At 42.5% G+C, this 22,453-nt stretch overlaps 2 protein-coding genes across 2 annotated transcripts; both read right to left on the bottom strand.

Moving 5' to 3' along the window:
• Positions 1-50: 50 nt before the first annotated feature.
• LOC134221704 (uncharacterized) lies at positions 51-1,064 on the bottom strand. The gene has a single exon (XM_062700891.1). The coding sequence runs from the start codon at positions 1,062-1,064 to the stop codon at positions 51-53; it is 1,014 nt and encodes a 337-aa protein (XP_062556875.1).
• Positions 1,065-1,599: 535 nt separating this feature from the next.
• On the bottom strand, positions 1,600-2,388 carry LOC134221703 (uncharacterized). Its single transcript, XM_062700890.1, has one exon. The coding sequence runs from the start codon at positions 2,386-2,388 to the stop codon at positions 1,600-1,602; it is 789 nt and encodes a 262-aa protein (XP_062556874.1).
• Positions 2,389-22,453: the final 20,065 nt, after the last annotated feature.

The raw sequence follows: 22,453 nt of genomic DNA, 5'->3' as shown, positions 1-22,453 counted from the left end.
CTATTGGCCCCACCAGTAGTACCTCATTAAGCGAAACTCCAGAAGACGTTTCATAGGACGCATCGAAAACAACGCGAACCTTGGTTGTTGTGGAAGCTTCTTTCAACACAGGGTGATGCGATAAATATCACCTTCGAATCTTGGGAATCTTTATCCAGCATCTTCATTTGTCCGAGACTGAGGTACTCTCCCATAAAGGCGACGTACTGTTTTCGAAGTGATGAGTCCCTGGCCAACCTTCTTTCGGTTCCTTGCAGTCGTCGAAATGCAATGTCCCTTGATTCACCCAACCTTGACACAGCGCCTTTCATCATCGGTAGAGCAACGGTGTACCGACCATGCGTATCCCGTTGAACCGTATTTGAGAACCACTCCTCGCAACGCTTCTCTTCTGGTGAATGAGCCTTACCTGACTCTACCGCCTCGCAGGACCAAAAACGCGCGATTAAAGTATCCAAGCCATCCAACGCGGACACGTTGCAGCTAATGTGAAGAGAGCTTGTTGGAACCGAAATGCCACCGCTGATAACCCAACCAAACACGGACTGGTTGAGGGTTGGAAGTTGTTCCCCCAGAGAAATCCTTTTTCCTGTTTCGAAAAAATCGAAGAAGTACTCGATGCCAAGTACAATATCCACTCCATTAGATTCGAAGAATGTAGGATCCGCCAACTGAATTCCGCTTGGCAGTGTCCAAGCAGCCGTATTGATAGTGGTTGTTGGAAGATTCACCGTGACCTTTGGAAGAACCAACAAGGCTAGTTCACGGGAATATTCCGAAACTCGTGAATGAAGTACCGCTTGAATCCTTTGCCGAACCTTGGTCGCCGCCTGACCAATTCCTGCCACCGAAATATCCACTCGATCTCGATGAACTTGTAACCGCTGACTCAGCCGGTCTGAAATAAAATTACTTTCGGACCCGGAGTCCAGTAATGCACGAGCAGAAAATCGGTTGCCGATGTCATCTTCAATCATCACAACTGCTGTTGCCAAAAGAACCCGTTTGAGATGTTGGTGAGCTGTAGCGGACACTACAGTTTCCGTGGCTGCCACGTTGGCCATTTGGGTGTTGGATGGATCTCTTTGATTCTTAGGTACCGATGGCTGGTTGCCCCAGCCACTGCCGCCACCTTGGGTTCTTTCTCCTTCCCTTGCTTAAAACATACTAGAGTATGGTGTCGACCCTTGCAGTTCTTACAGGAGTATTTTGATTGGCATTCCTTGGCATGGTGCCCCGTCCTGAAGCAATTCCGACAAAGTCCATGAGTTTTAAGTAGACTATCCCTGTCCGATACCGTCATTCGATGAAACTCGTTGCACTGGTACAGAAAATGATCTGATGAACAGACAACGCAGCGTCCCCTTGACGCCTGGGTAGAACTATAGCTGGTCTTCACCGTTGATTGCTTCGCCTTCGAGTACTGCTGTATTTGACCGGCACCCCTAGTGTCGGTAGATTTTGCCGGAAGGCTGTCCAAAACCTGGATTCGACGCCGCAGAAACTCGAATAAATCCTCCAATGTATCCTGCTGCTTCGCCGATGAGACCTCTTCCCACCCCCTACGCGTAACTGGATCCAATCGTGCAGTGAGGATGTTCACAAACAGAAGATCCTTGTACTGTTCGGCTGGCCGACCTGGTCGAGTGTGTGCACGATTCGTTCAAAGCCTTCAACCAGGGTGTGCAGGTCTGCACCTGATTCCTTCGAGAGTGTGGGCAGCTTGAAGAGAGCTTGTACCTGCCGCTTCCTTAGCTGCTTGCTGTTATTGTAGCGCTTCAACAGCAAATCCCACGCCACTTGATAGTTGGCCTTTGTGATTGGAAGTGGATCAATGAGAGCCTTGGGTTCTCCTTGAAGACAGCCCTTCAAGTAATGAAGTTTTTCCACTTCCGGTAGATCCACTTTCCAGTGGATGAGCGATGTGAATAGGTCGCGGGAAGTCATCCAATCGTCGATGATTCTGTTGAACATCTGCAGCTGGATCTGCGGCAAGCAAACGTGATCGTTATTTACGGAAGCCCCATATCCACCTCCTTTCGGCTGCTCCAGAATCTGGGGCTTCAGGAACGATTTGATCTTGTTCATTAGGAAGGACTTGATCTCATAATATCGATCGCTGAATTCCGCACGTTCCTTCTCAAGCGACGTCTTTTCCTCGTTGTATTCTTCGTGAGCGAAGATCTCCACCATGGTAGCACTGTAGCTCTCCCACAGCTCATCCAGTTTTGCAATACGTATTTCCACCTCTGTAACAGTATTCGCATCAGAAAATGCCTCGGTGAACCGCTGAATGTCGTTGAAGGACAGTTGAGCTGCCTTCAGTCGCGCTGTCAATGCCCTCATTGACGGCGCCTTGGAAGCTGATGCTCCAGCGGGTGGTGCCATGTTGTCGTCGTCACAATGGTGATAATTAGGAAGAGAGAGGTACGGTGTAGTATACTGCGAGAGGCCTAGCTTCGCCAGGCATATACTATTTTAATTTACCCGGAGAAACGAGTAATGATACTCCAGATCTGAATTCTACAACCGCAACAAGATGACGTCACACTGTCGACTCCAACGAATGACAACTCAGGTATGACGAGGAAAGTTGAAGAGAGAAAATGTTGTGTAGTAGGCAGAGTGCAGGCCTAGCTTCGCAAGGCATATACTGCATTAATTTACCCGACAAACAGGAAGTGATGCTCCAAGTTCAATCAATCAGTCATACAAACAGCCTTGCGTTCAGTTCCACATAAAATGTCACATCAAATCGTCATAACTCGAACAGAACCAGATATGGATGAAGAGGAGAGAATTTGGTGTAGTATCCAAAAGAGATGGCTTCGGCCAGGCATATACTGCGGCAACTCACCACAGGAAACAGTTACAGCACCGATCAATCCACCAAATGTCCACAGAAAACACCCTGAATACAATCGAATCCAACTTATAGCAATCCAAACTCAAAGATGGTGGAGCCCAGAAGGGCAACAGGGCTCAGTGGTCAGAGAGGTAAAACGAAGAGGTTTTGTCCAAATTAAAATGGTGTAATATCATTGACCTTGCTTCGGCAGTACACTAAATTCCTAATTTACCTGGACAAAAGTGATGCGATGCTTCCTCTCTGTGCTGAAACCCTTTGCACCGGGTAGAAGTAGCTCGAGTTCTCCCGGTTTGGTATGCCAATCGATGTTCAGTTCGGTTTATCCTATTCCGAACCCGGATAGCCAGTCGTCGACTTGTCCACCAGTAGTTATGCCCGATGTCCACCAGTTAGACAGCTAGTCCATGGCCTTCTCAAATTACTCGATGATCCATGAATTGTACACGCCTATGGTTTTTCCCGAATGTTGACGTCAGATAGGGTAATTGGATTCGATCACCATAAAATGTCCACTTTCGATCGAATCCACTCCAAACCGTCCGTTTGGTTCACGTTCAAATCACCAGGTCACGCAAGATAACAGATGTTAGTAGGTTGTAAGATGCCTAGCTTGGCTGGACATATATGCGAAGCAATGGGTTCACTAACCTGCACAAAACTCTATTCCGATGAAGTCCAAGCCAAACCGATGGCGGTCATCCGCGATGGCGATCCAGATAAGACAAATCCTTTAGCAGATCCTTTCAAAGGAACAAAGCCACCGATTGTTTACCAGTATGATGGCGGTTTTGGATCCTGTGCGCGCAGCACCTTCTATGAATCAATTGTCTCCGGCGTGATGGCGCCAAGTTTATTAGTTGATACTGTTCTAATAACGTGTCGTAGCCTCGATCCGTAATAGAGCTTCCGTAGTTCCCAAATCCGGGTGGTCCTCATCCGGTTCGTAGGATCAAAATGTTCGGGGAATTGGGTTGATTACCGTCGATGATTGGGCTCAGTAGTGGATTGTAGATGTTGTTTCATCCCCGACATCGATGGAGGATTCTAACCATCAGCCAACAAGCTCGTTGCATTCATGCACCAATTTGGTCCAGGCACTTGATCGACAAGATTTCCAATCCTTTGAGATTTCGGGTTACCACATAGAAACTCGCGGCGGTTGTAGAAACACGACACTTTTATTAGTTATTTGACACGAAACATGCATAAAACTTATATATTATTTCTTCATCAGTAATTACAAATATATGATATACAACACGTATGATAAGAACCGATCATGCTGCCCGGTGGCTGGATTGAAGTGGACTGGTCATCGTTTCACACTGCAGACGGTGGACTGGTCCTCGTTGCTCTTGATGCGATGATTTTGTCGGTAAGCCCGAGAGCGATTCTCCCGCTCTTATCTGTTGACCAGTCGTCCTTATCACTCCTTTGTGGTTGATGACGATGATGATGACCGTGCTGTGCATGCTGATGCTGGAGATGAGCAGATCTTAAGGGAGAGTGCGTGGTTCGGCGAGCTTCTCTGCCTAACCACCCGAGTTGGCGTACAGCCTCCGTCGATATTGCGATGATGAAGTTGCCTTGCTGGATCCATTGGTGTATACGAACAATGGGAATGCCTTGCTACCGATCGTCTGAACTTGTGCAGCAACATCAGGACGGAGACGATATTTTTGCAGAGTAGTGATAGCAGGGTTGTAGCTAGTGGGATGATTTTGCTATTACTAAACATGCAGTTTCTCAAACAAATGGTTCAATTTCTCACTTTTCAAATGAACTATTTGGCCAAACGACCTATTCGCCCAAATGTCCTATTCGACCCTTTCGGCCGAATGACCCTCTCATCCAAATGACACTTTCGGCCAAATGACCCTTTCGGCCAAACGACCCTTTCGACCAAACGACCCTTTCAGCCTAATGACCCATTCGGAATAATGACCCTTTCGATCAAACGACCCTTTTGGCCAAATGACCCATTCGGCCAAATGATTTTCGGCCTAATGAAAAATGGCATATTTGGGCAAACATCTTTCGGCCAAGTGGCATTCGGCAGAATGGGTCTCGTCCAAATGACCCTTCCCCATTGGAAACTCGGTTCGTGGAACTGCAAATTTCTCAACTTCATCGGGAGCACACGCATACTCGCAGATGTGCTCAAGGATCGTGGATTCGGCATCGTAGCGCTGCGGGAGGTTTGTTGAAAGGATCAATGGTGCGAACGTTTAGAGGTAATCATACCATCTACCAGAGCTGCGGCAACACACACGAGCTCAGCTATCATAGCAAAGGCGTGTGATCGGGTGGTGGCCGATCAATGAAAGAATGTGCAGGTTGAGGATCAAAGGCCGGTTCTTCAACTTCCGCATATTCAACGTCCATAGCCCACACTCCGGAAACACTGATGATGATAAGGACGCATTCTACGCGCAGCTGGAACGTGAGTACGACAGCTGGCCAAGCCACGACGTCAAAATCATCATAGAAGATTTGAACGCTCAGGTTGGCCAAGAGGAGGAGTTTTGACCGACTATTGGGAAGTTCAGCGCCCACCGCTTGACAAACTAAAACGGCCTACGACTAATTGATTTCGCTGCATCCAAGAATATGGCCATTCGCAGCACCTACTTCCAACACAGCCTTCCGTATCGGTACACCTGGAGATCACCACTGCAGACAGAATCACAAATCGACCACGCTCTGATTAATGGACGGCACTTCTGTGACATTATCGACGTCAGGACATATCGTGGCGGTAACATCGACTCTGACCACTGTCTGGTCACAATGTTCGGTACCGACGACCGCCGCGGTACGACCTACAGCGACCGAAGCAACCTCAAGTCGCCACTGCATACGTGCAGCATCTCGAGGCAGCGTTGCCGGATGGGTCCCCTCTTGAGGACTGCTGTAATACAGTCAAATCAGCCATTAATGACCCAGCGGAGAACAACGTCGGGAATGTGAAACGAAGTCGACGGAACGATTGGTTCGACGAAGAGTACAGACAGATTCGCGAGAATCGAGAAGAAACGCCGCCTAGAAGAAGCGGAGTGCGAGGAGATGGAACAGCTGTGCCGTTCTCAAAAAATGTGCGGGGATAAGGATGGGAGCATCTTGACGGACAAACGTGTGGTGATCGAAAGGTGGAAGCAGCACTACGAGGAACATTTGAATGACGCTGAGAGTACAGGCAGTGAAAGTCAAGGCAGCGGAGGAGATGACTACGTCAGTTCAGCGGACAGTAGTGGAAGCCAACCAGTTCCCATCTTGAGGGAAGTTAAGGATGCCATACAACAGCTAAAGACCAATAGAGCAGCTCGTAAGGATGGGATTGGAGCTAAGCCCATCCAGATAGCCCCGGAAAGCTGGCCACTTGCCTGCACAAACTGCTAGTCAGAATCTTGGAAACTAAACAGCTATCGGAGGAGTGGAAGGAAGGGGTGCCCCATCTACAAGAAAGGCGATAAACTTTCGAGCGATCAGCGTTTACTGTACGGACCAAATATTTACTGTACGGCAAATCCTTCACAAATGCCGTGAATACCAGGTCCCACGCACCATCTGTTAATTGATTTCTAAGCAGCATACGACAGTACAGACCGCACAGGGCTATGGAAAATTATGGACGAGAACAGCTACCCTGGGAAGCTTACCAGACTGATTGAAGCAACGGTGGATGGTGTGCAAAACTGTGTGAAGATTTCGGGCGAACACTCCAGTTCGTTCAACAAGGTGATCGACTTCCGTACCTGTTGTTCAACATTGCGCTAGAAGGTGTCATGCGGAGAGGCGGGTGTAACAGCCGGGGTACAATTTCCAATAGATCCAATAAATTTATTTGTTTCGTGGATGACATGAACATTATCGGCTGAACATTTGCAAAGGTGGCAGAACTGTACACCCGCCTGAAACGTGAAACAACAGAAGTTGGACTGGTGGCGAATGCAGCGAAGATAAAGTACATGCTTGAGGGCGGAACTAGCCTGGGAAAGCTACCTTTGAGGTAGCCGAGGAATTCGTCTACCTTGGATCCTTGTTAACGGTTGATAACAATGTTAGTCGTGAAAAACGAAGGCACTTCATCTGGTGAAGTCGGGCCTACTACGGGCTGAAGAAGAAACTGCGGTAAAAAAAGATTCACCACCGCACTAAATGTGTCATGTACAAGACGCTGACCGGTAGTCCTCTACGGATTTGAAATAAGGACAATGCTCGAGGAGGACTTGCAAGCACTCGGATTATTCGAGAGATGGCTGCTTAGGACCATCTTTGGCGGTGTGCAAGAAGACTGTGTGTGGCGTCGAATTATGAATCACGAGATCGCCCCGCTCTACGGCGAACCCAGTATCCAGAAGGTAGCTAAAGCCGAAAGGAGACGATGGGCAAGGCATGTTGCAAGAATGCCAGACAACAACCCTGCAAAGATGATGTTCGCTTCCACAGCGAGGTACAAAACGACTTGGCGAGCATGCGATTCGAGGATGGAGAGATGCGGCCTCAAACCGTGTATTGTGGCGACAAATTGTTGGTTCAGTGTTATCTGTTTAGCTGTAAACTAAATAATTAAATGATTGGAATGAATTCTCCAAACATCTTCTATCGTTGTTCCTGCAAACATTTCGTCACACTTCCATCTTATCATTAAAGAAAAGTTGTTCAATTTTTATCTGCCATCTTTTCTTAATTTAAACATGGCGAAGCTGTTTGTCTTAGATTGACATATGCGATCGTTCCAAATCAGAATGATCGTTATTTTGGTTGCGATATTGTTTTTTGTTCATCGGTGATTATAGAACGTTGGTGTGCGACAAGCCGTTCGATGGTGAGCTCGATTCCAACTGTCCAACTGTAATAATTTCTCGATTTTTTGATTAGGTGACAATTCCGTCAGTTGCCAGAAAGCATAAAATTATTTTCAGTGTTGCCAAGCTTCAGAAAATAAAGACGATTGTAGGAATGCAGGAAGAATAGCTTTATTGTGGATTTAAATGATTACAATCCTGCACGGTGTAGTACGGTCAAAATAAATTTGTGTTCGATTGCGGGTTCGAGTGCTCGAGAATTATAATTTCACTAAGAATAAATATCTGTTTATAATTACAAAATTACAAACAGGTTATCTACATTTTTTTCATTCTTGTTTGGCTAACCAATTATGGATGCTGGTTGGTTGCAAATACGTAGTTGAATAGAAATGTGTTCGAAGAGTGTAGTCATGACTGTTACTTCCATTGCGAGGCAAGACGTTCTTAAGTTTCTCGAAAATCCTCCATGCAAAGGTTCAACAACATATTCTATCCATAATTTTCTACGATTACATATAAGTTAAGTTATAAGACTTTAATTCGCTAGAGTAACATAAAAATTCTTAATTTTATATCTCAAATATTTTTGTTTTAATTATAATAATAATAATGATATTGGCATAATTTGCTATGAACACAAATGTTTTAATTCAAAAATGTGTACCTCAAGTACCAAACTATGCTAATTAATATTCTTCCCTTGAAAACATAAATAGTAAAATCCATTGCAAGTTGTAGCCCAATCCGCGTATGTTCTCTTTATTCTCGGAGGTACGCATTGGCAAACACAAGGAGCGACGAATTCTAAATCTGTCGGCTTTTCAGAAGTTCTGTACCCTGTGTTTGCACGACTGCTGCCAGACTGTTTTTCGGATTGCTTTTTGAATCGGAGAGAAACTTTCAAGGTCCTCCTGACTAAAACCGTCCAGGAAATCGAGCCCCCTTGTACGTTTACAGACCGGGCCATGATTGGAGCGTTGCGCTGGGGCACACCGGCAGCGAAGGGGATTTAGAATGATAAATATTGAATAGATGTGTATTTATGAGAAAACGTAAATAGCATGAAATTAGCTGTGGCAAGCTTATTTGCTAACATTTATTTCATCTACGACGACAACGACGACGACGACGGTATTTGGTTTGCACGTGACTAAGCGTCGGACCACGGGACCAGGCTTGGCTGGTGAGGGATCGTTCCGGGAGATGAAACTTCTCGAAAAACGGCTGGGAATGGCTTTGTGTGACCGAGTGACTGTTTATGTGGTGGGAATTTGAAATGAATTTCATGCAACGATTCACAAGTACGATGGGGCTTATGTATATGAAGATGTCGAATAACATAATGTTGGAAGTGGAAATCATTAGAAGTATTTTGTTATTTTCATTCTATAATTTCAATGTTTTAAAACTTCAAGCCTTGAGCTTCAATTGCGAGTAGACTTCGAGGGCCAACTGTTCCATACCAAAAAGCTAATGTGGCAGTAGAATCGACTATAATTATTTCCAATATCGGGCATGTGTTCGAAACCTCAGATGAAAACATAAAGCCTCGTTTTTGATCTCAAAAGGGACTATGTCATCTTAGTCAAATAATTTTAGAAATTTAAGTATGCCTCTCAAACTGTACATCTTCTCTGGATTTTTTCGACGTATTTCTTACTATACCGGGTGTCATTTCAAAATTTCTAAATCGAAGTAAAGCCACCACAATACGAGATCATTCAGCGACGTGGCAACTTAAGACGCGTCTTTTCCCAATGCCAAAGAAGATGTTCCGAGGTTTCTCGTCTCATGTTACAGAAACGACAATTATCATTCTGAACCTAGCGAATATTTTCAAATGGTTTTCTACTCGAGCAGTGTCCGCTTACCAGGGCAGTAAAGGTGCAAATAGCATTTTTATTGAGCTCCAAGATCTTTTATATTGCTGAAACATTGCGAGTATGAGTCATTTAGAATGAACACATTTTTTGGCAACCAACCAGTTGGCGTTCAACCTTTGTGCTTCCCAGGATTTCATTTTAATGGTACAATGTGATATACCGCAGAAAGGTTCTGAGTCAATCAACTGTGTGGTTGAACCCTGTTTCACATATACCATGTAATGGTATATGTACCATGTTATAGAACAGAACTCCTTTTAATTTTCTATTAATCCGTTAAAAAATTATTCATATACCACGAGAATAGTTTACAGAGGAGGAATATGACACATGTCCACGGGTCATACAACCTGACACTAAGGGTAAAGGATGACAGGTTCTACGTCATCTCAACCTCTGGCTACGACCTTGTCTGTCTCATTACAGTTTCTATTGCATTACATCGAACTGCACGTTTTATGTCACTTTGCCATTGTTCGCCCAACACGAGAACGAACATCCACCACCACCCGTCGCATCACATTTCTGCACTCTAGCGATGAGCCCGCGCGCCAACCGACAATCATCGACTGTCTGGACAGCCGGCGGCGTGGCCCATCATTGTGGGTGCCTATGGAAGAAATGCGGGTCTATGTGTTTTTGTTACGTTCAGTAGGATGTACGTCCTGGAAATGAATGTGAAGTAGCTGGAGCGGGTCTAGAAAAATTCTTATAAACTACCAAGGAACTTCTGGCTGAAAGAATTGTACATAATTCGACTTGCCAATTTACAGAAATACACGATTTTTACGTGTCCTATTGAACCAGTTTTATTTGCCGGCGGAGGCGTGGTGTCCAGAGTTCAGAACGAACATCTATGTGATGGACTTCTACTTCCATCTCCCTAGCTACGCGAATGTAGGAGCAATACCGTTGGATGGATTGGTGCGTTTTGACTTTTTCAATTCCAACTCTCTTTCAAACACGAGGACCTACATATATGTAATGTCCATAGACGGTGAAGATCGGACCTATGCCTGGTTCGGGGCACATCGTCCATGCATTACTGATGGGGGAATAATCGGTCAGTAATTGTGTCCTTCCTGTGATGTGCCCATGTGTGTCTGTATGGTGAAGAGGAAAGGACCATCAGTTCGAATGCAGCCGTCCAATAATGACACGCTCCGATAGTTGTGAAGGGTGGTTTCCGCTAACCCACATGGCGAGCCGACAAAAACAATGCAAACCTGTTATCGAGTGCTACTGAAACCGTAATTTTCCGTAATTATATGAAACCGTACCGGAGGATTGCATCGATAAAAATTACATCAGGGAGGGAATTTCATATTATCATTAGCGATTCGAATATAGTCAGAGAGACAAGACAAAATGCTTGAATTATACAGCCAGAAATATTTTGGAAGATGACGTTTATTTTGATGCACATATTCAGAGTATAAGAATGAACGCGAAAAAAAACGAGCTAAAATTTTAAGCCTAAATCAGTTTAAAATACACGTTCGTTTCAAAGTGCAGCGGTTGAAATTTGATTAAATATAAATACATAAACACACTATTGCAGAAGAGAAGCCCCTTGAAAACCGCACAGCAAAATAAGCTTGTATCAACATCATGGTTTTAAAACCAGAACAATGATATAGAATATGAGCTCCCAAACTGTGGGTTCGTTTTTATTCCGTACCACGAATCTATACATGCTGTTAGATTAGCAGCTAAGACTCAGGCCTGCTCAACCTTTTCAAGCCACGGGTCAATTTTCAGAATGACCACTTGCGAGCCAGAAAATATTTTTTATACATTTTCAAAATAATCAACGTAAAATAATTTTTTTTAGAAAGGCTGATTTCCACGATTTTATTGCGTTTTATGTGTGCTAATTTTTCTTACGTAACAGGTCTTTTGGTTGAGAATTGAGAAACACGGAATTGTTGGCAACTTTCCAACACTCAATGAATATTGATTTCACAATCCATGATTGAATTTCGCAAGCAGATAATGAAGATCAACAAACTGCTTTTCTCTGCTTTTATTTTTGATAAGAGCTGTTCACACTGATATGTATTTCTGAAGAGAGAAAATATCTTACAAGAGATGTGTTTTCTGAAATTTAGATTTGAGCTCGTTGTTATATTGGAGGTGAATTATCTCCTTTCGAAACATTTCATTAGCATTAGCATTTAGCAGTTCGCACAAATTCGTAGGTGGTACAAGCCTGGACTATTGTATGAGAGTAGCATCACTTTCATCCGTTACCACAGATATTAATTTGGGACTAATCCCTAACTCTTAGATGGAAGCAATGTACTCTCCAATAGTCGAGATCTGTCCTAGCCACGCCCTTGCGAATGATGAGGAAGGGGAAGGATGGTTTGTTGAACACCTACTTAAGAAAGATGCAGGGAACTCTACGGCCTCTCATAGTTGCCACGGGAGGTTTTGGGATTGTGTGGAAGGTTATAACAGTATCGTTTTGGTATAAGGGTCCGCGACGTTAGGCATAAGTACGTTAGGCATAAGGATGTTAGGCATAAGTACGTTAGGCATAATGGATGTTAGGCATAACGAACGATAAGCATAATGTACGTTAGGCATAATGGACGTTTGGCATAATTCTGCCTTCTTAATGTCATAGACTGTTCTTTGAGTCATTTTATGCCTAACGTCCATTATGCTTAATGTACATCATTATGCCTATCGCCCATTATGCCTAACGTACTTATGCCTAACGTCTTTATGCCTAACGTGCTTATGCCTAACGGGGTATACCCTGGTATAACGTGAAACACAGAAAGAACTAAGATAGAAATTCAAAATAGGAAAGGTACGAGCCTGGAATTGAACCCACGACCTCCTGCTTATAAGGCAGAAGCGGTAGCCACTAGACCACCGAGCTCGTCTTAATTATCTCCTTTCGAAACATTTCAGGTAAATTATTCACATCAGTGAACGGTGTTGTGGAACTATGTTCTCGAAAATTAGCGAATATGCTTGAATATTTCTGTTGAAAGGCTTCGAGCTTATATTTAACAAATTTGCCTGAACTGGTTTCTACAAGGTTAAGGTACACCGGGGCAAGTTGAAACGGTTTTTTTTAAGTTGAAATTCGAAGTGCTGTAAAAAATAACCCTTTGATATTTTCTGATTCCGTTTGCGGTGTTTGCTAGTTCTGCCTAAAGATTATCCATAAAAAATAGCCAACCTTAACTAACTCGCGTCTCGAAAACCGTAGGAAAATGTTGTGGTGGTTTTGATTATTTTTTTCAACAAACTACTACCCTAGACGCACCTTCTGACTGCTATTCCCGGAAGACTGCAGCTTTCAAAACCAATTCCTGCCATTGTTTATTTTTCGCCCTTTTCAAAATTCAAACCAACTATTTGACGTGCCAATGAAACAGGTCTCAAACTATGTTTGGAAGAGTTTTTTTCATCAAATTTTTACGGTAGATAATCATTCAATGTTGAATAAGCATAATGATTATGAAAAATCGATGAAAGATTTTTGTATTTTGGTTGTTTGATATTGCTCCACATGTTTAACTCATCGGGGCAAATAGAAATGCGTGGTGCGGGTAGGCTGACCATACGTACTGTATTTAACGGGACAGTCCCGTTTTTTAGACCTTATTGGGCTGTCCCGTCATAATCTAAAAAATCCTCAATTTGTCCCGTTTTTTCATTGATTCTGCCAAAAAGCTCCAAAATGGAATTAAAATTTGGCCAATTTCATTAGTGGATTAAACGAAACCGGTAACTCGGTAGGTAAGTATATCCTGAAAATCAGGTTACGCTTCAAAAGACAGACATTCTAATTTCCAGATTAAGTTCATTTTCATTTTTTTTAAATCTTGCAAAGAAGGTTGATTCTATTTTTGCCTTTCTCGTACACTAAGTGTACGTAAAGGCTATAATATTGCTTCAAAACCCGGGCCGATTTTTATATACCGATCGACTCGGCTCGACGAATTGAGGTGATGTCTGTATGTGTGTATGTATGTATGTGTGTAGGTGTATGTGTGTATGTGTACAAATTTTGTTGACACACTTTTTGGAACTTAGCATTGTCCGATTTACTCGCAATTATTACCCGCATTCGACGGGGAATGCTGTCCCATTGTTTGCTATTGAAAATTGGCTAGATCGGACATTGCATTTCGGAATTATTGAAAAATCATTGTTTTTCCCAAGGGTCCCCCCTTGGAAAAAAAATTCAAAACCGGAAAAAAATGGTGGCAATACATTTTAACTAATGCAAAAACATGCAAAATGATCGAACACATGTGATCTATTCTCCTAAAGAGCTTTTTTGACCTTTCTAATGTGATTCTTTCAATATATTTTATAATGCACGAGAAAGGCATCATCACTGCTAGGTGGATTAATCTGGGTTTTTTTAATCTGCTTCACCAGATATTTTTCAATCGTTTGATTATTCCGAAACATTAAGAATCATTCAAAGTCTTTCTGAATAATTCAGAATATTTCGAATTCATCATAAAAACGACGGTACTAAAAAAATAATATTTTTTTTTCCAAGCTCGTTTATTTGGTAGGCTCAGGCGTGTATAACACTTTACGGAGCTACGTTTCTTTGTGATATGTACAATCGACATAATCTTATTATTAAATTAGTAAGAGAGGGAAATAAGCCAACGTACTCGTGGTGACTCGAGGTTAGGTTTACAATGTTTAAAAATAATAATTTACAAATCAGTTGAACAAAATCGAGTTTAGAGCAGTTTCAAACCGAGTGAAAATTTGGTCGGACTTCGGTCCTCACGTACTTTAAGGCTAGTTAACAGTTCAGGAGCTTCCATATGTGTGGACCTTTTTGGAAGCACATGTGGTCGGGGTTCAGTTCCTCCGGAAGTTCCTCCAGGAATTCCTCCGGAAGTTTTTCCAGGAATTCCTCCGGAAGTTCCTCCAGGAATTCCTCCGGAAGTTCCCCCAGGAATTCCTCCGGAAGTTCCTCCAGGAAGTTCCTCTAGCAATTCCCCCGGAAATTCCTGCAAAAGTTCATCCGATAGTTCATCTGGAAGTTTCTCCAAAAATTCATCCGAAAATTTCTCCGAGAATTCATCTGGAAGTTGCTCCGGGAATTTTTCCGGTTGCTCCTACAGTTCCTTCAGGAATTACTCCGAAAGTACTCAACAGTGATGAATCAGGTAGCCCTGATTATGATCAATGGCTTCGTCATCCCGCCCCAGGCCATTACGAGTAATGGGGCTTGCCTAGGATATGGTGGGGTTTGACAGTGAACTTAGTTGCACTTCCTTAAAAAGCTGCATGTATCTGCAAGCAGGCTTCGCCAAAACGACCCTTTACCGCTCAAAATGCACAAGCCCATGACCTTGTGTTAGGCAACTTAGACGTCATAGCAGAAAATTCGCTGGACAGGACAGAAAGCGGGCTATCTTCTATGATCAAAGCTGTGGCACAACCAAAGAGATGGGAACCGGCTTCATAGTGCTGGGCAAGATGCGCCAACGCGTGATTGGGAGCCAGCCAATAAATTAAGGATGTACATGAGGATTAAAGGCCGTTTTTTCAACTAGCATCATCAACTTCCACTGGCCATACGAAAGGCCAAACGAAGACGAGAAAAAAACGTTCTATGCACAGCTGGAGCAGACATACAAAGGATGTCCACTGCGGGACGTCAAAATCGTCATTGGCGACATGATCGCTCAGGTTGGAAGGGAGGAAATGCATCGGTCATCGGACCGAATAATCTGCATACCGTATCGAACGGCAACGGCCAACACTGCATAAACTTCGCAACCTTCTTCGGAATGGTAGTACGAAGCATTTTCTTCCCCCCGCAAGAATATCAACAAGGCCACATGTAAATCACATAACCACGATCACGATCTCCGACTTCACGAAAGTCCGCACCTGGTCATGTCAATTGAATTTAGCATGGAACTTAGCCTACGTAGATCCCAATTCAATGTCAATTGACTAGCCCCGATCTATTCAATTGACAGTAGCAAACTCATTCATTCGACTTTTAGTGCATGTCAGTTTGAAAATTTGCCGTCAATCAATTTATGGTACAATCTTTACCACAACTGGCTTAAATGTCAATTCGACTTCAATAATACATTTGAAATCAGGAACGAGAAATATGTTTTTTTTTTAAATTTCCCATTTATCCGACCACCAGTCAATCAGATGACGTGTATCTCAATTGACAGAAAATAATCTTTCAAATGAAGAAAGGCATCATTTAAGACGGCATGGAAAACAAAAGGGGAAAAATGACTGACTAGATTTTCTATTCGGCGTTCAAATGAACGAGACGATTGTTATGAGCAATGGCTGTAACACCACAAGAGGCACGAAACAAACGGGCGCGAAATAGACAAAGCACGAATTTCCAGGGGAAAAGCGCCAGCAGGAAGATCGAGACCGTGAAGAGACGAAGCAACTGTACCGTGCTAATAACGTACGAAAGTTCTATGAGAAGTCAAACCGTTCAGGTGAGAGCCACGTACCACTAATGCACAAGCACGGATTTCCGGAAAAACTGATACGATGGTAAAGGCGACTAAGGATCGGATGATGTGCGGAGTTCGAGTTTCAGGTGCATTCTCGAGTCCTTTTGAAACGCGCGATTCAGCATCGCTTTGGAGGGATTAATGCCAAGGGCAGAGATCAATGGTTTAGACTAGTCATCAATACGTCGGAGACGAAGTACATGACTGGAAGAAGCTCAAGAGAAAACAACGTGACCCACCCACCACGAGTTTGTATCGATGGTGACGAAATCTGGGTGGTTGAAGAATTCGTGTACTTGGTGTGTACTCACTGATGAACTCTGCTAATGATACCAGCAGAAAAATACTGAGATGAATCATGGCTGGAAACCGTACGTACTTTGGACACCGCAAGATGCTTCCATCGAATAGAGTTTGCCTCCGTATTAAAACAAAAACGCTTAAAAACGCTTAATGGACCGATCGTTCTCTACAGACACGAGTCCATTGTTCGTGGAGGACCAACACGCACTTGGAGTTTACGAAAGGAAATGGCTGCGTACCATCTATGGAAGGTGCTGATGGCGGATGGTACGTGGAGGAGGTGAATGAACCACGAGTTGCTTCAGCTGTTGAAAGAAGCATTCGTACACACCCAATGTAAATAAATTGTACATTACGTAAAAGTGGCGCCAAACAGAAAAGTGCACCAAAAAGTTTCTGCGAGCCGGGTCAATTCAAATTTCCGCCCTACCTCACACAAGACAGGGCAAACGAATTGTGGTGACAAATAGGTCATATGCTGAGGGCTAATGTGACAATAAAACGGATCATAGTTAACTCCTTGAAAAAGGCACAATACATGTGTCCGAAACGTCGGATGAAAACATAAAACCCCATTTTTGATCCCAAAAGACTGAAAGCCAAAACCTCAAACGTCGCCATCTTAGTCGAATCAATTAAGTAAGCATGTAAAAGTAATGAAAGGCATTCACCCGTCTCGACGGACCTGCTGGGATCACGACGCTCATCTGTCTCATGTTCTGAGTATCCTCCGAAAATTTGAGCTGATTTAGATTAAATCTTATTTAGCACAAACCGTTTCAACTTTGCATGGAAATTGGTGTGCGGAAATCATTATACTCAGCGCAGGCGAAAAACCCAAAATGCTAAACGGATAATTAGTATTCGATTTTAAAACAGGTTGCGAATCTAAACTTCTCTCTCTTGTCATTATCTCCTTTGTCTGCGTTTAGGTTATTTTTTTTTCGCTCGAAGGCTTCATTTCATTTGTGTAGAAGCTTTTCCACTCAAGACCTATCTAAACTTTTGTCCGCTGCTCGTGAATTTACATTGTCATCAACTACATATTACGTGTTAATTCGATTGATATGTTTCATCTGATCATCGAACCAATTTTCAGAGTGAATCCCGAGTTGGAGTGAATATAAAACGTATATCATGTTGTGTTAATGAATTCAACAGTTTTGTTTATCAAAGATGATGTAGACTTGTTTTAAAATGTTGTTAAAATAGGTCATTAAAACTTTAAACGACTCCTTGTAAAGTACAAAATGTTCCTATGTCATATCTTAATCCATGTACTCTATACTAGTGGTCAGAGCGTCAGTCAAATATACATCGAATACCTCACTAATGAACAATTTAAAGATAATGTCCATTGATCAGGTACATGCTTATGACATTCGCTTTACTGCAGACATTTCTACTTCTCACTCTACATAGCAAATTATAACAACTGAGCATGAGCATTTCCGAATGTAATCTACTTATATGAACGCTTGTCACTCAAAATGAAACATATGCAGTTTATGGCATTACAAACATTAGAACATTAAACTGCTTTTGTGTCCACCGCGGAAAATCATGCAGTAGGTAGGTAGCATATAATTGAAGTCATATTACATGAAAACTTATGGTTTTTCACAAATTACGCATTTTTTTCAGATGTTCTCGACTTGCGGTTAACGGTAGTATATCAATGATTATTATACATAACTGACGCTGCTGCTTGCTACAATTGTGTTTTAATCTTGGTTTGTTATCTTACTCGGGATGTTTCCATGCGAAATTCCAATATCAAATTGTAGATTCAAATCCGACGTCAATTATCACATTCAAACTGTGTGGCAGCCTGACGGATCGACAGATGGATGCCTGCCCTCGCAGGTATCGGGACCGGACCATTTGACCCAAGATTGACTGACAAACTCCGACCGCACGCCCGGGCTATGTCTCTGACGACGGGACGAAAAAACGAGCAACCAGAGCAATTCTTTTGAATTCCTTGCTTTCTCTCTGACAATGGTATGTCATTCAAACGAAATTACAATCCACTTCAGCGTGCACTTTATGATTCTGTTTTGCTGAACAAAAAAATCATCAGAACTGTGACGAGGAGCATGATCGGCAAAAATGAAGGCCGAATTAAGGGTAAAAGGAAATTTAACACCTTTCGCAGCTTATCCATATTGGTCGATGGACGGCCGATGGTGCAGAATTTGAAGCGAAAATATTAAATGACTGCTGATAGAATATGTGCCTATTATGCTATTTCATGTTTAACTCAAGCGTGTATAGAAGTAGTAAAAGGACCACTGCAGATCAAAAGGTGCAATCTTATCGATATATTTCAATCTACGAACAACAAACATCCCAACTCCACGTGCGTTCACAGAAGCATATTAAAAAGACATTTCCATCCTACGGGTGGCGACAGCTAACTCTCCATATTGTATTTTAAGAATTTCATTCGAACCCAGACGTGATAGTAATGGTAGAGAGACCTTTGGTGCAGAATGAAATACCTTAAGAAGAAAATCAAATTAGAAGCATCACAAAAAAACGGGCGATATGCCCCATGATTACTATTTACTTACGGTTTGTATTAATTCATATAGGGGAACTGCTAGGTTTCTAAGCCAGGTTACCATTTTTGCATTCGTATATCATGAGGCTAGCACTATGATACTTTTAGGCCCAGGGAAGTCAAGACAATTAACAATCCGAAAATTGCCTAGACCGGCACCGGGAATCGAACCCAGCCACCCTCAGCATGGTCTTGCTTTGTAGCCGCGCGTCTTACCGCACGGCTAAGGAGGGCCCCCAAACCTAGCAGTTAATAACTGTGGAAGTGCCTCATGAACACTAAGCTGCGAGGCGGCTCTGTCCCAGTGTGGGGATGTAATGCCAATAAGAAGAAGAATAAGGGGAACTGTTCCGTTTTCCATCTCACTGAACATATATTCACCTCATCGCAAAACAAAGAAATACCTACAGCATCAATCTCGTCGCTTTTTTTGCTGATAAAAATCACAAAAATAAGAAACAAACCAAATTCCTTTTAATTGTTTTGTTTTTGATGGGATGGAAATATGAGTTATGGGATGAATTGATGAATTGCCGAACAGTTCCCCTACATTATGTACTGCTTAAGTAAACATCAAATATTGAAGATGATTATGAATTTGATCTGCATAATTGTTCACTTATGCTGAATAACCAATTAAAAAACTCCAAGTGCCGCCAGTGGGGTTTCATCCAAGGATGTTATCGATCATTAAGTAATTCGCGTTCGATCATTTAGTAGTTTGTCAATAACTCATTCCAGAAGCTGAATTTCAAAATGTGTTGTATGGTGGACTTCTAGTGCGAAGGTTTTTCTACAACTCTGCCTAATGGTTCGTTGTTAGAATTCAACTAATAACGGAGTTAGAGCGCTAGTTGCAGTAACTTAAACTAAATGATTGGAATTTTGTTATCATTTAGTCTAAGTTACTGAAACTATAGTTATAACTCCGTTATTAGTGGAATTCAAACAACGAACCATAAGGCAGAGTTGCAGATAAACCTTCGCACTTGAAGTCCACCATACAACACATTTTGAAATTCAGCTTCTGGAATGAGTTATTGACAAACTACTAAATGATCGAACGCGAATTACTAAATGATCGATAACATCCTTGGTTCATCAGTCGTACGCAAAGGTGGCGTAGAACTCCGCAGCTGTATGTAATAAGGTACACCGGGGCAAGTTGAAATGCGGGGTAAGTTGGAACGGTAGCTGTAATTTAGATAGGAAACGACCGAATGCTCTGATTATTTTTTTCAACAAACTACTCCCCTAAACGCACCTTCTGATTGCCATTCCCGGAAGATTGCCACTTTCAAAGCCAATTCCTGCCATTGTTTATTTTTCGTCCTTTGCAAAATCCAAACCAACTATTTCACGTGCCAATGAAACAGGTTTCAAAACGATGTTTGGAAGAGTTCTTTCATCAAATTTTCACGATAGGTATACCTATCGGTAACATTCAATGTTAAATAGGCATAATGATTATGAAAAATCGATGAAAGACTCGTTTGAATTTTTGTATTTTGGTTGTTTGATATTGCTCCGCATGTTCAACTCATCGGGGCAAATATAAATACGTGGTGTGGGGCAAGTTGAAACAACAATTCAAAACGTCACTCTCGCAATTAAAAGTAATATTTTTTTCCAAACTTCAACATGCTCCATAAATACATATATTCGGAAAACAAAAATTTATAAAAACATGCAAACTTCTGAAAATAAATGTAATACATTTTCGCCCATTCCTCTACTAGAATGAAAAGGGGTCATGTTTGAACTGCAGTTTTGAGATTCTTAATCTACTGAGCACTGACTCTCAGAAAAATAAAACATAGAGTATGTAAACATTTCGTTAACTCCACCTTTCACTTCCCCAGCTGCCCATTTCTCCTATCGAAGAGTTTGGGACAATTAAAAGAACCATACTTAAGTTTATTTTTTGTGTAAAAGTGTATCAAAATCTGGAATGTAATTTTTATGCGAGCAAATATCAAGATGAGACAACAAAAGTGGGCTTTGTTTTCAAATTTCTAGAGCAAAGCATACTATTTTATCAGTTTTTCTTAAACAAAAGACAATCTAAAGCTAATTTCTGAAAGAAAATCAAAATCGTCAAAAACTTACATGGGACTCTTATGTGAATCCTGGCAGTATTACAGTCACCTTTACAACCGCGTGCTTCTTGAGTCTCACTGAGTACATACATTTTGTTATTAATACGACAGAATTAGCTCATGTCTAACGCAATGTTTCAACTTGCAACGATACTTGCGCCGCTAACGCTTCCTTTCCGTGGCGGAATAGTTTTGTTGGGCAGAGTTCAACTTCTGTGAAAAGAAGCTGATTACTTTTTCCAAACCGTCTTGGACCTGAGTCAATACCCCTGCCACAGCACGATCGCTGGCATCGGTTTGAACGGAAAACTCTATGGCGAAATCCGGATTCGAGAGGATGGGGCGGTGATCAACCGTTCTTTGATCGTTCGGAAGGCTTGTTCGGTTTCTTTAGTCCATCTGACCACCTTCGGTTTTCCGGAAAGGGGATCCGAAATCGAAGCTGTGATTCTGTGAGGTGCCAAAGTCGGCAATAAATCTCCGGTAATAATTTACCATCCCAAGAAATCGACGAATTTGTCGGATGGTCTTAGGAGGTTCAAAGTCCAGAATGGCCTGCACCTTAGAGGGGTCAGGCTGTAGACCGTCGCAGGACAGAAGATACCCCAAAAATGGGACTTCGGAACGGCAGAACTGCGACTTTTGAATATTTATTGACAAATTCGCCTCACGCAGCCTATTAGCTAACTCCTCGAGAAGTCTTACGTGCTCCTCAAAAGTTTCACTCGCTACGATGATATCGTCAAGATAGACGAATATTTGAGGCTCCAGGACACCCGAGCCGAGAATTTTATCCATCAGCCTGGATAAGGTAGCTGGACTGTTGGTTAGGCCAAAAGGAAGACGAGTGTATTGATACATACCTCTCCCTTGAATGCAAAACGCAGTTAGCGGCTTTGACTTGTCACATAACGCTATCTGAAGGAACGCATCCTACAGATCAATAAAGCGCGTTTTCCCTAACCTCCCCAATATTCTTCCTACATGCGCCAATGGATACGCATCACGTTTTGTGCGAGCGTTTAGCTTACGCGCATCTACACTCCAAATAATCTAAACGTTGTTTCCACCTGAATTTTCAGTTACATTTTATATGCACACGTAGCTGAAAATGCTTCAGAAAATTCAGGTGAAACTTACGTGTCCGGTGAATTCCATCCAAAACTCAGGTAGAACTTCAAGTGGAAAAAATCTACGTACTTTTTCAGGTGGAAACAACGTGCAGATTTTTTTGAGTGTAGGCATAAACGAATCGATCCATTCGGCTTTTTTATAGGCACTGCATTCAAAGCCCAATCGGAATTAGACTCTTCTATAATGGCAAGAGTTAGGAGTCGATCAACCTCTTCGTTCAGGGACCTATGAATAGAAGGCGAGTATGGGAATGGAGTAACACGAATTGGAGCTACACTTCGTCTTTCA

This window comes from Armigeres subalbatus, chromosome 3 (assembly GCF_024139115.2).
Source record: "Armigeres subalbatus isolate Guangzhou_Male chromosome 3, GZ_Asu_2, whole genome shotgun sequence".
NCBI lineage: Eukaryota > Metazoa > Arthropoda > Insecta > Diptera > Culicidae > Armigeres > Armigeres subalbatus.
Note: the sequence above shows the minus strand (reverse complement) of the source record. Positions and strands in the feature narration are given on the sequence as shown.

Excerpts from the sequence above, each read along its gene's own strand:
- LOC134221703 (XM_062700890.1), bottom strand. The coding sequence starts at position 2,388 with ATGGCACCACCCGCTGGAGCATCAGCTTCCAAGGCGCCGTCAATGAGG.
- LOC134221704 (XM_062700891.1), bottom strand. The coding sequence starts at position 1,064 with ATGGCCAACGTGGCAGCCACGGAAACTGTAGTGTCCGCTACAGCTCAC.